This window comes from Drosophila ficusphila, unplaced genomic scaffold (genome assembly GCF_018152265.1).
Source record: "Drosophila ficusphila isolate 14025-0441.05 unplaced genomic scaffold, ASM1815226v1 contig_791, whole genome shotgun sequence".
NCBI lineage: Eukaryota > Metazoa > Arthropoda > Insecta > Diptera > Drosophilidae > Drosophila > Drosophila ficusphila.
Window position 1 is genome coordinate 17,290,122 of NW_025064737.1, and position 15,227 is coordinate 17,305,348.

The 15,227-nt window shown below is 39.3% G+C and overlaps 2 protein-coding genes across 3 annotated transcripts in view; one reads left to right on the forward strand and one right to left on the reverse strand.

Annotated features, from left to right (window-relative positions):
- LOC108092029 (muscle segmentation homeobox) overlaps positions 1-13,584 on the forward strand; it is a 37,553-nt gene extending 23,969 nt beyond the window's left edge. For both annotated transcript variants that reach the window (XM_017191469.2, XM_017191470.2), the window contains 2 exons: positions 1,635-1,966; positions 12,026-13,584. In XM_017191469.2, coding sequence (XP_017046958.1) covers positions 1,635-1,966; positions 12,026-12,853 — 1,160 coding nt within the window. In that variant the 3' untranslated portion in view covers positions 12,854-13,584. The remainder of the gene's footprint in view (positions 1-1,634; positions 1,967-12,025) is intronic.
- Positions 13,339-15,159, reverse strand: LOC108092030 (DNA repair protein XRCC3). Its single transcript, XM_017191471.2, has 4 exons — positions 14,740-15,159; positions 14,520-14,681; positions 14,122-14,465; positions 13,339-14,053 (listed from the first exon to the last, which is right to left on the reverse strand). Exons 1-4 carry the CDS (start codon positions 14,792-14,794, stop codon positions 13,589-13,591), a joined length of 1,026 nt encoding a protein of 341 aa, XP_017046960.1. The 5' UTR covers positions 14,795-15,159; the 3' UTR covers positions 13,339-13,588.
- Positions 15,160-15,227: the final 68 nt, after the last annotated feature.

Genomic DNA, 15,227 nt, shown 5'->3' on the forward strand with positions numbered 1-15,227 from the left:
TAAAATCACGTACCAGACTTGGCAAAAACAACGAATAACGAACGATTGAATGACGAACTTCCAGACATCCGATTGTTTGACATAGTCATCGGTTAATTTTCGCTTAATTACTTGTTTGCAGCTGCCATAAATGGAACTGCCATTAAATCAAGCGGGGCAATCAGTGGAGTTGGGTTCTAAGTTAGGGCTCTTATACATTTTTGTTTTCTTTTTTGTTGTGTTGTTTGCTTTGGCCACTTGGCGTAACGACATTTAAATGCCCGCCGACTGGCCTAATGAAAATGACATGGCAATTGCCAATTGGCGTTTAGAGCCAGAAACAGAAGCTGAAGCAAAAGCTGAAGCAGAGGGGCAGGCAACAAAACGACGGAAGCCACGGCAAATATAAACAAACATTTGTGCAAAAGTTTTTATTGTTGTTGCTCTAATTGCACAAGTTGTGGGCTTTTAACGCTTGGCCAGCTTGTTGTTTTTCCGCTTTTGTTTTGCCATTTAGTTTTATTGATTTCGCGCCATTGGGGCGCCCTTTACACTCCACTGACATCGTCTCTCATTTCCCTTCGGGGTTGCTTGGTTGGTTGTGTGTTTTTGTTTTCTGTTTTCTGTTCGATAGTGAAAATTGCCAATTGCCAATTGCCATTGGCGACAGCTAAAACGACAATGCCATCGATGTCTCGCCCGCCCGCCTAATTAATCACAGTGTCATGCATATGAGGCCGTCGGGCCCACGCGGCGTATTAGCAATGCGACAAACGACAATCGACAAACGACATCGACCACAGAGGCACCAACATAGCATCAACCAACAGACACACACAAACACACATCAGCGATATCGAGCGTTTTGCATTTAACTGTCAATTAGATTTCAATTATGCATTGGTAATTGAAGTTGTCCGGGCAACGTTCGGTTCGATTCGACTCATGCCAGACACGTTTTGGCCCCGACAAGACCAAAAGCCGTGGCCAAGGCATATGGCACATAGCGCAGTTAACACTTGTTTTCGCCCGATATTACAACTTGGCCATTGGCTAATGCAAGTGGCCAATAAATGCCCTGCAAAGGTTGGACAACAATGAGAAGCTAATTACAATATGATTTTTAGAAAATACAAAATACATTTTACTGGTTAGATCATTAATTTGAGTTGTTGATTTTAAATTAGTCGATAATAAGTTCTAAACAATTCTTTAAAAAAAACCAGTGCTGGTAATTAGGTAGAATACTATAAAAAAGAAAACATAAATAATTTTTTTTTCTTTTAAGTGGTTTTATACTAGGAATAACCCCCTTTAATCCAAGAGTTAAAACAGCGAAAACAAAAGCAAATGCTTATGGCAAACGGCAAACAAATGCATATTGATCGGAGAAGGAACAAGAAAAAAAAAGGGGAACGCTTATAGCAGAGAAATGAAACAATGCATAACAAAAGGCAGTTGGCTCAGTCGATTGCTGTTATATTTGACGGGCTAATTGCAAAAGTGGTTATGAAATGACAGCCAAGAGACCCAATTGAGGTTAAACAGCTGCGATTCGATAGAAAAGCCAGGCAAATACGACCAGCACAAATATGCATACTCATATATGGCTAACCATTTTCTTGTTTTTCTTCTCTTTTTTTTTCGTTTTGCAGAGAATTCCGGCAAGCCGGCGGTGAAGAAAAAGAAGTTGACGCCCACTGCGACGGCAATTGTGGCACTGCCGCCGGATATTAGCCCCACGGGATGTAGTTCGCCGGGTAGCAACCCAAATCCGCAGATCCAGAGCAATGCCAACAGCACCTTGGAGACCACCGAGGATGACTCCGATTCGGGATCCACCGATGCCAGACGGAAAAAGAAGGCCAGAACCACGTTTACTGGAAGACAGATCTTCGAGTTGGAAAGGCAGTTCGAGGTGAAGAAGTATCTCAGCTCCAGTGAGCGCACCGATATGGCAAAACTTCTAATGGTTACTGAAACACAGGTAAGAACGCTCTCTATTAACCTAATAACAGATATTTCCTGCATTTATTATTTTATATAAATGTTACCCCTTGCAAATTGCAGCTAAAATACATTATGTTTTTGGGGATTATTCGCTGTATTTAATATGACAATATTTCGTTGGTAAAAGCAAGTTCGAAAAACACAATTGCAATTGTGGCCATTTAATTAAATTAAACTGTTTTTATAAACCTCTCACTCAATAATCCCAATCTAATGCGCAAATTTAGCCATGAAAATGCCAATGTCTGTGCGTATGCTTAAAATATTTAATTTGCCTAATTTGCTCGCCAACTGAAATGCACAACCAAAAACAAAAAAAATATCTGCATGGTATTATTTTTGGTACGTACGATGTCTTGCGGAAAAATATGAGCAGGCAACATGATTTCCGACATTAAAAATAATTATATTGTAATGTTAGTCATTAAAAAAACAACCACGTCATTAAAATAACAAGAATTCAATTTTTAAATTTAATCTAGGGATTTTTTTATGTCGCCGTATCAAATAACATGTTGCGCAAAGATTGGGTTTTAAACAGCGAACACGAACTGTTGTTATGCAACAGAAACATTTTAATTGGCATAATTAAATACATAGCATGAATATTTTGTTCAAAAGTATCAACTTTTCGTTCGTGTTGTTTACATTAGTTTAATCCGCAATTTATTTACCCAGCTCGAATGTTGCCGAGAGCCATGAAATATATCGTAATTTAATTGAAGCGCATAATAAGAGGAAGCAAGGTGTGATGCTGCTTAATGCCTCAGTAATTATTATGCCCAATTGTATTTTGTTGCAGTTGCAGTTGCATTTTCACTTGCAGCAGCTGCCCGAACACGACATTTTGAGAAGGGGTTGAATAATTTTGAGGGGAATGGAAAGGACCAAATTAACATTTTGCATGGCAGCCAGAAATGCCTTAAAGCATAAGCAAACTCATACTCAAATGCACACACACACAGAGTGTGTCCTGATTGTGAAATAAATTGAGATTTATTGACTAATTAGAATAAATTAACTTTGCAGCAAGGACATGCCCAAGGGCCAACTGCTGTCAGCCAATTAAGACCAACAACAAAATTTATGTACAAACACACCCACATCCTCAATGTGTGTGTGGGTGTGTGTTTTGGCTCTTTAAGAGGCGCTAAATTAATCAAAACTTGAGCATTTTGCAAGAATTAGGCAAAGTACTCATAAACCCTTTGCGGTTAAGAGCTGAAGCGGATATTTGGGAAACCGCATAAGTCGTTTGTTATCTGCACTTGCATTTGACAGACCGAAATTAAAATAGACCAAATGTTCAACTGTACTTGAAGGAATGGCTTTAGTTTTTAATGAACTAAATCTGTGTTTCAACCTTACTTTTGTTTATGGCATTTTTCGTTTATTGGATTCTTGGAATGTGGCCCTTGATAACCCATCATAAAACCATATTAATGTTTCCAAGAATCAGTAATAGATTCTTTTTTATTTGTTTGCATGTACAAATATTTTTAGAAATGTAAGTAGAAAATGTTCCTTCTAATTGATTGCTTTAATGCAGAAATTAGAAAATTAGTAGGCATTAAAACACTTAACTCAATAAAACTTTCATAAACGCCTTAAAATAAAGGTTCTAATTAAGTTAAATTGCCTGATATTTATCACTTTCCACATCTACATTCCTGCCACCGATTTCTGTCCTTACAAAGCTGTCAAAACTTGGGGCTGTCAATGCAAACCCGATTTGCATTAATAATCTCACGTTACGCATACGCCGTGTGGGAGCTCAAATGCCATAAGACTAATTGGCTGCCATGGCAAAAGACCAAGGCAGATAAACACACACACACACGCACACACACATATATATAGTGGAAAAGGGAGAATGGGAAGTATAGATGTGGATGGAAACCAAGCAAATTGGCCATGGCAACAACAAGGATATTGCGGCAGAGTCACATCGAAATGCTTGCTTAATTAAATTACATTCTCCATCAAGTCAATTAATTACAAGTTGATATATACATATAAACACTAAGGACTCTGCAACGTGTCCGTGAATACACTAAAAATAAATATTGGTTTCTTTCTTTTTTTAACTTAATAGTCATTGCAATTCGCCATTACTCTATATTTATATTTTCCGCTTTTAAAAGGGATTGCAAACAGTTTCAAATTGCCTGATCAATTTGTTTAGTATTTTTCTGAGTGCATTAGTTTGATGTCGAACTGTCTGTGTGAGCCAAAATGTTATGCATGTCGACATGTTCAAGTGTTTTGTCTATGTTATTAATATTATAAGCTCGGTCCGGTCATTTATCATCCTGGCAAAGGACATGCCTCCGTTTATGTGTGTGTGTGTGTGTGTTGCTGTTTGTTGGCATGTGTGCGTGAGAAACCGACGTCAATTCAAGTGCAATGCACAGATTTCCCACTCAAACTCCTGCAGCGTGTGTTTGTGTTTGTGTGCTTCTGTGTTTATATACAAAACACGGTCAGGGCACATAAACATGTATGTGTTAATCACAGCAATAATATCAGCAAATTAACTGCAGGACACGGCTCTCAGTGTGCGTTTGCGTGTGCGTTTGTGTACGTGAAAGTGTGCGTGTGTGTGTGTGTACTGGCATCCTGCTGTGGCCAGGAATTAAGCCTCTTGGCCATTTGCATTGGCACTTGCCAATTTTCCCATCGACCGCTTACGCAGACTGGATCAAGTTTGCAGCGAGAGATTTACGTTAATTGGAATCAAATTACCAACTCTTCATGTAATTGTAAGCCTTTTCAATTGTAGTTGAATATTTTTAACCCTGCATTGCTCTTTAATTTTCTGGGCAAGTGCTTCACAATCAATTTTAAAGAAAACTTTATTTCATTGCAGTATCATAAAAATCAAACAAAATATTAAAAAGAATTTCAAGAATTCAAAACCAACAAAGTTGAAATTATATTTTGGTTTATTATTCCATTATTAAGTTAATTTATGTCTGTTAAATTTTATGAATTTTTAAATATATATTTTTTTGTTTTACTACTATATTGCACCCCAAACAAACCCAAAATAACAGAGGAAATCAAACGAAAGGCCAGCGACAAAGTGAGAGTCATAAAAGTGGCTTTAAATAGACTGCACATCGGCCATAATGTGGTTCGCATATAGGTTGCCCTCTGGAATCGGGCGGATGGATGAGGTGGCACCATTGGCACCACCGCAGTGGTGCAACCTCTCTCCAATTTTGTGTCCCTCGTCCAGGCGGCACACACTCGTGTCTGCATCGTCTGTCATCAACAAACTGTAAAATAGCCTTAAGCCAGATAAAAATCAATTAATTACGCGTAGATGCGGCTGTCCCAAACGGCAACCGCTGCTCCGCATCCCCAACCTCACCCTCCCCCTCCCCCTTTTCCCCATAAACGCACACACACAACGCAACAGACACACACATGCACCCACACTCATATAAAACTGACAACTTTGTAATTGTGTTGCGATTACCAAACGAACGTCACGCGCCAAACGCAGCAAATTACATTTGCATATTAGTGCCAGCGGGCGGACGAGGACGCGAAGGAAATGAAGGGAGGAGGGGAAAGGGAGAGGTGAGGAGGGGGCGGTGCGGGAAAATGTGAAGCCTTGGGTGGTTCGTTTGGGTGGTGCTGCATAATGCCGCATTGATAGCATAGGGGCGTGTGCTGGCAACTGTTCGTTTGCGGTCTGCAGTTCAACTGTCCCGACAATTTGCATTAGGCATTTCATTTTAAATGTTTGCCATCGCTCCGCTCATAAGCCCGAATGTAATTGCCACTCAGGTGCGACCTAGATGTTGATTTACTCTCCATCGAACCGGTTTGGGATTCAATTCGATTACAGTGGTCTCATCGCTTGATTTTGCCAAAGGGGTTAATGTATGGTAAAGGAAGCCATTAGATTTCATCTAGAAAAAATGAAGTTATGTGTCTGTAATATAACAATTAAATTGGTATATTGGCACTGTTATTTGTAAACATTACTAAGAAAAGCATCAAGTTACTGAAAACTATTCAATACAACTTCAAATTTCTCTTCAATGGAAAACCACACACAACTCCTGTGCACTTGGCTATAACACAGTTTCGACCCCTGATTTTGCACTATGCGACTGGTTGTTGGTGTTTTATATGGTCAATTGGATGACCGGTGGATGGCCCTAGCGATTCTGGGCCAGAAAACAAGCAGCGTTCACTGGCAGTTGGCCAAATGACAAATGCGATAATTAAATTAAACTGCTGCCACAAGCAGCACAAACAAATCAAATGGCAATTCATCTTTGAGGGCACCACATAATGGTGACCCATCTAGAGCAATGTGGTTCGAGTTGCAGGCTTATTTACATTCATGCACTGTTTGTGGCACCGAAAAGGATAAAAAATTATGCTGCGTTAAATGAAATTCTGTGTGTGTGCGAAATAAACAAGGACATTGCAGCTGGAGATTATTGCCCTTGTCTTTTATTATTGTTAATATTGCCATTGATATCAATCAGTTGCAGCTGGGTAAAGAATTTCCGTTTAAATTTCACAAATAATTCTGTCGTTTGCAAACTGTAAAACATTTAAGGAGTAGTATTTAATGTTGGCCAATAAAATAAATTTAAAATACTTTTACAAAAGGCCTTTGAATAAATAATTTTAAAAGGCTGGATTTTCTAAATAAAGTGCTCCTTTATTGCTTTAAGTAAATGTATATGGGAATCCATTTATTTAATTGCCATCAAACCATTAATGTGTAAATGGCATACAGTGCTACGGAAAAGTGATTTAAACATGTGGCAATATACTAAGTCCTCGCATTAGCTGGATACATTCTAGTTTTAATCCAATTACAAATCAAATCATTCGTTATAAATCTATAAAGGCAAACTCGACACTTTCACATCTGTGTAATGAATGCCTTTGGCTAATTAATTAACTAATTAAAGCTAATTTACATTTTATTAGTCGGCAATTATTTAATCAATTCATGAATAATTTAGTGCACACAAGCGCATTATCGGCAAAATGGCTAAACAAATATCACGCATACGCCACATAGGCTTTCAACGATTTAAACTAAAATGGAAATTAAATTGTTTTAAGCAAGGCAAACAACGGCTTTTATACTTTCGCTAATTAATAAATAAATATATTAAAATTGATATATAAATTATTATATTTGCTCAACCCTCATATTTCACATTTGTGGGGTAAAGTGGATAGCAAAACTAGGACACTGGTCACCACAATGTGTCAAATTGTGTGCCTGAGTGCCTGGCTTAAAACAACAAACACAATTGGCTGCTATTAGTATTATTCTGTACCACAAATTAATTAAATTGTTACGCAAGTGCTCTTCTTATCACCACAGACAAGGGTTTTTGACCTCAAAAATATTTTAGAAGTCATTTTCAGAGATAATATTATTTATACAAAAAAAACTTTTTATTAACATTCTCAAAATGTACGTTTACTATTACTTTTTGTCAGCTTCTAGCAAACTGGTAATATAATTTGCATTAAATTTTAAACTTAATGGCGGGGCACTCAAGCACGCTGTGAAAACATGAAAAAACCGGCAGCATCTTCCTCGATTGGCGACGAGCGAAACTGTTTCAAAATAACCAGAGGGCGGGGCTCCGTCTTCAGATTGTTCAGATAGCTCTTCCTGTCTCTGTCGATCGGCGGCCGACGAGTTGAGTCCCACTATCGCCATCGCCATCGCACTCGGATGTGCGATCGCCGGAGCGTAGACAACGATCGCGATCGCTTTCGTCGGCTTTCGGTGGGCGTTGCTGAATTTCGCTTGCTATTTGTTTGCTATTTTCTCGAACGGCTGCCACACAACTAAGCACTTGGCAATTAGCAAGTCAACAGAAGTTGACAGCTCCTTCTTTTGATAAAATATGAACAATTAACTTTGAGCGGCCAGTAAGTAATTAATGAGCACTTTATGCACAGTCCCGAAGCAGCCAGTTCTTGGCTAAAATAACGCAATCCGCAAAACTTGAGTGGGCGGTCAAAGCAGGCCAAAAATAAAGAACACACCATCAAACAAGCGGGGGTGAAAACATTTTAGACAATCCGACACAATAAGCCAATTAAAAGTCAAGAGGGCGAAGTTGGCCAAAAACTTCTGTCAAAGCTGGATGAAAACTAAAAGCGAAAAACTCATCCCAGTACCTGTTTTTTGCTTAGCTAATAAGCATAAATTATGCTGCTTTTAGTCCACTTTGGACCCCAAGCTGACATAAAATTCTAAAACCGCAAAGCAAATCAAATAAAACCCAGAAATACAAAAAAAAAAAAAATAAGAAAAATAAACGAAATACGAAAGCGACGCAATACCGAAAATCATCAACTAAATTGCTTCTAGTTCTTTGCTTTATTTTCCGCTGCATTTTTGTTGATTTATGTTCTTTGGTATTCTATGCACACGCTTTGGCTTTCAGTTTTGTGGCAGAAAAGATTTTTATTTTAGCAGGAATCGCTAGAAGTGCTAGTACGAAATTACATTTTGATCCCCTGATGAGCCAGACAATTTCTGCAATAGCAATTTTCATCGCTAAATTTTTTAATTTCACACATCGCTTCAAATGAGTTTCCTTCGGCTTTTAGGGTCAGTAAACTTTGCTAATGAAATTTCTCGTATTTAAGCTGAATTATTTCGATGCACTAATTGCCAACGGTCTATCCGGATTATCGTGCACTCGCATTGTGAATTTAGATTTATGGCATTCCATGCCAAATATCCACAGCGTCTCTGGATTGCATTTACCATGTGTAATAATGATGTTGCATAAATTCCACCTCCTGCTCCTTTGAAGCACTAAATGCAATCCGCTCCCCGAAAGTTGGAGAACAATGCGGCTGTGAGGGGATTGAAACTCCATTGGATATCCGGTGTTAATGGCATTGTTTTGTTGTTATTGCCACGACACGGCTTGGCAATAGTCTGGATTTGAGCCTTAATTAATAAGCTACGAATTTAAAGCAAATCTACGTATGCATGTCTAAATCCCAAGATAACTGCCTGCCAATTAGGAGATGCTAGCCATTCACTGTGACTGCCAGTTTTAAGGGTCATTAAAAATTTATCTTGAAGCTTAAAATTGTTCAATGTTTGATTCCTAATATTAATTGAATAAATATATTCGCTTTTTTATAAATGTTGTTATATCACGATTGCTTATTTCAAGCAATTCAGTGATTAAACAAGTGACTGGCTGCACATTCCTCGCAGTAGAAAGTTGAAACCTTTGCCAAATGGTTCAGTTTACATTTCAAAATTCAGGTAGCCAAACGTGGGTATTTATGTGGGCGAGCATAATCCAAAATGACAGGCAATGCAGTGATTTTGTTATTAATTACTAATGGCATTGCAATGCGTAAATTTGCACAAAGCAAAGTGTTTCATTACACAGCAAGAATCGACAGAGGGGCCTCCCGTTGGTGGTTTTTGGGGAATTGCAGGTACTTTGCAACATTTACCAGATATTGAGTTTGTTTACATTCGATTTAGGGTTTTAGTTGATGCATAATTACAGAGATTTTAGTTCAGCAGCATCAAGTCCGTGTGAGTTATGAGTTTCCTTTCCTGTTTTTCCATCTACAATATTCCGCATTCCACGCCCCGGGGCAATTATCATAATTTTTTCAACACCACAAAGCAAACAAACAACAGAAAAATATGCTAAATTACACATTAAAACATTATTTGTAAAAGGAGAGCGCTCGGAAAATCGTTGAATTTTTCTTGGCACGCCAGAGAAAAGAATTATGTACAGCAGCCGCCATTACTAAGTAGCATTTTTCCACCGCACCCAAAACACTCGGCCATCCTAATTTGGCCGCTCATTGTTGGGCCAGACATAATTTCTTTTTCTTTTATTTTCGAAAAGTGCGCGGCGAATGTGAAAATTAATTATACTAAGCACACGCATAGACGTTGAGAAAATGAGGGGGTGACTGACTGGCAGGGCGGGTTAACAGCATGGGTTATGGGCTAAAGAAAATTACGAAGCAGACCAGAATGCCAAGCAGACGACTATTTAGGAATTTTTGCAATTTTCTGATCTTCTGGCGTTGATTGAAATACATGTGTACCCACCAACAAAATAGCCGAAACGCATCTGTCATAAACCTATTTAGTTGGCGAATGCCATTTGCACGGACAGAAAAGCTAGGCGGATCTGTTATGGGTATTAAATAAAACTTAATTTAGAAATCATTTGAAGTGGTGGACTTTATATATGTATATCAATAGCTTATCCATTCAGCAATCACAATTCAGAAATCATCAATCTCGATTTAAATTTAAACAAATCAAATCTAATAACTTAGTTGGAAATTCTCCTTAATTTGTCTATATATTCTCTGAAAATTTCTTTGGCAAATCAATTAAATTACTGGGAAATTTTCCCTCTTCATTTCGAGTGGCTCTGGTTTGTCTTTTGGGCTATTTATGCGCTCTGTTTCTGTCATTCCTGCCACACACGCTCACACAGACACTCTTAAATGTCAATAAATCATAACCGGGTCGAAAGATATTTGAGGGGGGTTGCGAATGGGGGCCGTGAATCGCTTGACAAGTTCTGGATATTTATAGAAAAATTTCCACATCTCGCCTTAATGAGGTTTAGTGCCCAGATCAAAACATAACAAACAAGGCAGTTTATTGACGATACGCAATCTATTCAAGCCCAAAAGCGGAAGAATTTAAGGGGGAAAAAAACATAAATTATTAATGAAGATTTATGCAATATTTACCAAATCGCATCGCGCCCCAAAACATTAATAATCCGAAATCTACGAATCAATTAGATCATCGCACCACTCAATGGCCGGTGAAGCGAACACTTGAAAATAATCAACAATTAAATACGACGATGATGAGGCCCGTATCCCAAAAGGCCATTAAAATAAAACCATTTAGGTGAAAGGAAGGAATCCACTTGGGCTGGCCATTAAGACTGCGGCTAAGGTAAACACGGGAAATGCTTTATTGTTTATGGACGTATGAATGTATCTAATGATCATTTTCGGGGTGGCACGCGGGATGAGTAATTGCCAATTGTACGTGGCCGAAAATAATAGTGAGGAAACTCACTCATAATCGATCTTCATCCGTAAAATAAACACTTTACATGCGCATCAATCCATCGACGGGTACATAACAATTTGAATTTAAGTAAATTCAGAAATATTTGGCAATCAATTAATTGATTTTCGATACGAAAAAATTATGGGATTTATTTGTGCAGTTCGTACTTGAGCATTTCCTCTTTGAAATTTGTTTTCCTTTCGGAATGGGAAACTTGTGTGGCGTTTTCATGTTAATTTCATAATTTTTTCCGCCACTCCGGCGAAATGAGCATGTCATACAGTAGCAGGCATCTATCTTTGGCGTTTGTATCTGTATCTCAATCCGAGTGTGTGTATCTGCAGACATGCCGCTGAAATACTAATTATGTGCGCGATTTAAATAGATTTTTCATTTATTTAGCTGGCCCATCATTTCTGGATGAAATGGAAATGAAAACGAAAATGAGAGGCAAATGTTTTATGTTGCGTCATGGGCACCGGTGTTTCCACAGGGGGGAAAATAGCGACCGAAAGGGGGTTCGATTTTTCGCCTTTTGACGTGCGCCTGTCATTTCATCATTGCTCTCGTTTGGAGTCGGAGGAAAAATGAGCTGCGACTGACTGACGGGGCGGAAGTGCTGCGAGTATATTCAAATAATTTCTACTGGGGGGGGGAGGATACACAATTCTCGAGTTATTTGTTGTGCGCCCACTAATAAGGCCAAATGGGGCATAAACATTCGTAATTATGTGGCTATGAATGGCTTTGACTCACCGATTTGGGGCTAAAGCATTATTTGGCACATGCATAGGTACACAGATAACCTCTTTTGCTTAGCTTTTTTATAGTTTTAAAGTAGTAATTGGTGTTTAAGCACTTTTTTCGGTATAATCATTGCCAGATCGAAGAAAAACACTTTATTAATCAAAACTTTCTTCTGCTTATTTGTAGGTGAAGATCTGGTTCCAAAATCGACGCACCAAGTGGAAAAAGCAGGATAATGTCACGAACAACGAGGCGGCGGAGCACAAATCCTCGAATGCCAAGCCGGGAGCAACAAACACAACAACAAGTGGCGAGTCCGGCGAAAAGAAAACTACCAACGCGAATGCAAATTCGCCCAATGTTGGCAGTGCCGTACCAACTGCGGAGAATAAGAAATCTCCAAAATCTCCAAATCGCGGTAGCAACAACAATAATAATAGTACACTAAATAATAATGTTAATAATAGCGAGGGCAAATTACCTGGCAAACAGAATACCACCAAGATTAAAAAACAATTGAATGCGCTGCTGGAAAAGACAGTCAAAACGGCCAATCAGGCAAATCGAAGTGCGGAAATGGAGACGACCGAACCAAAACCTGCAGCTGAAAAGAGAATAAATAATAATACAGAAAATCAATTGCTGCAACATCGTTTGCATCAGCATGCTATACCGTTAACTGTAGAACCAGCCGCGCCACTCGAACAAACCGAGAAATTGGATATAAAACTGGAAGAATCGCCGCAGCATCGGGAACTACGGGTGGCATTTCAAAACGGCCAGCTAACGGAAATGGATTTTGAAAGTAAATTGTCGGCTAGTAAAATATCCATTGCCTTGGCCATGGCCAATAAACCATTGCAACTGGAAAAGCTACCGAAAACGGAAAGTTCCTCGTCGGAGGGCGAGGCAGAAGAAGAGGAGGAGGAAGAAGATGGGTCGTCCAGCGAACATGGCGATTCCACGGAGGCCCAAGATTCCCAGGATCAGGATGTGCCCATGCGGAAGGTCTAAAACAAATAAAACTGATGAAAACCCCCAACACACACACACAGTCAAATTAACTTGTGCCAAAAAGTCGAATATTGCTCATCCACAAAGAGGAAAAAAACCATCCCCTTTCCCAATAAAATAAAAAAACAAAAGAAAATCCCCTTAGTTGTAACACCTAATTGTAATTTAATTGTCGCGTAATCAGTTCACCCTTAGGCTTGTATTTAATTTATTTAATAAAGTTAAACGCTAAGGTTAGGCTTTTGTAAATGTCGCATTTAAATGTCCGCGTAAACTATGGCAAATTGTAATCTGAACTTTCGAGAATTTCATGTGATAATGTATACGAGGCGATTACAAAATTGATTTTACTATTTGAACTATAAACTATGTGTACGTAGGCCTTTAAGCTCTGCTACCCTGTAAATTGCAATTGAATGAAACATATTTATTGAGTGTTTGTACAAAAAGGAACTAAGGCAAAAAAGATGAAATAGCTTGAAAAATTGTTTGAATTCTAATTAAATTTTGCGGGATTTATTAAACATTTATCCAAATACAAACTATTATTCTGATCCCTTTTGAAATTAAGGGAACTTAAACCAATTTCAAAAAACTATTTTAGTCCTTTTTAAAGTTCCGCTAATTTTAATAGGAGTTTTTAACAATTTAATGGCTGATTGAAATCTCTGCCGTTACACATTTTAAATTCAACAAATTTAACGAAAACAAAATAAACTGAATAAATTCAATCGATCACAGTCGACGCATTTTAGCAGGTGGGCGGGTGAAAGCTGGCTCTGGAACATCGACGACGCCCTCTTCGGTGATGAGGAACTCGGCAAAGTCATTGGGGGTCTCCGGCGAATAGAGGATCTCTAGTTTGCGCACCGTAATTAACTGATCTCCCATACGATGCTGTTTGGGCACCCGTGATACTCGCAGGCGGGTTCGTCCCAAGTGTGCCCACTGTAATCCCAGGCAGGGAACCTCATCCTGACCTCCACTGGAAGCCACCTGATTCACACACACCACGGCACAGTTGTATTTATCCGCGTAGCTTAGGAGTGCATCTGCCAGACGTCGCATGTGACGTGCTCGCTCCAAAAAGTCAGTGTATAGCCGGAATATGGCTGCTACGGAATCTATGATGATTAGACCAATGCCATGTTGTTGCATAAGTCGCGGCAGTCGATTTTTTATACAGTTTAGAAGAGGTTCCTGTAAAATAGAATTAAAAATTTAAGTTCTTACTATGAATAATAATCTCTCAAATGAATTGTGCTTACTGTTTCGTAATGGTGTTCCACAAAGATGTTGCCCAGAAAGTTCAGCTTCTCCTGGGGATGTCGCTTCTCGCAGGCCTTGCTCATCTGAAGCAACCTTCTAGCCGGAAAAGCATCCTCCGTGCAAATGTAAGCCACTCCCTTGCCCAATCCTCCCAATTCGATGGGCAACTGGACGCACAGAGAAAGTTGGAGGAGCAACTGGGACTTGCCCACGCCGGCTGCCCCACAAAGTTCGGTGATACCTCGAGTGACCACTCCACCACGAGTACAGCGATCCAGCCCTGAACAACCAAAAGACACCCGAGACCATCGCACATTCACCAAGGGCTTGAAAAGGGAATCCGCTAAAAAAAATAAGTTAGACTCATCTTTAAATTTGGAAATGGAATTGTTTTTACCTGCCTGTGGCATTTCAGCGAGCCACTTGGCCGCGGCATCCTTGAGCAGTCTTACATCATCAGGAGTGCACTTTCGCACTAAAGTGTACAGAGATTGTTGACGGGTGTCCAGGAATCGTACTTTCGGCGTTGTTAGGATCTCCTCTGGGGCAAGGACATTAACTGGAGTACAGGTCATTAGCTGGCACTTGAACAAAGTTTTAGAAACCAAAACCCTTACCCTGTTCCGCGATTTCCCTAATGCGCTTGGGCAACTGATCCAAAAAGTTTGTCATCGCTACTGTGATAGCATGTCCTCAAAGGTATTGCGTGATCTGATGGTCCCGCGAACACGGAAGGTGTCTCAACACTTCCGCAATTGGAATTATTCCGGGGGATTATCGATCAAACAGAGCAGCCGAGTGTAATGAGTGACGATTTGCGAACGAATTGAGGAGGTAAACACAAGCCGGCTTTCGCCAGCAATCAGCTGTTTGCGACAATTTTTAAGTAGGCCAATCGGCCCAATCAGTGTATATCCAATAAGAAAAACTTTTTAACAAAAACTATTCTAAACCCAAAGAAGGGAAGCGTATTTCCATATTATACGGTAATCTCAGTGTGGATTCTTAGGATAAAAATCAGCTGAATAACAAGTTGTGTTTTTACTTCACAGTTGCCTTTGCTGTACCATTATAAATCTTTTTGCAAACTTTGAACAAAATCATT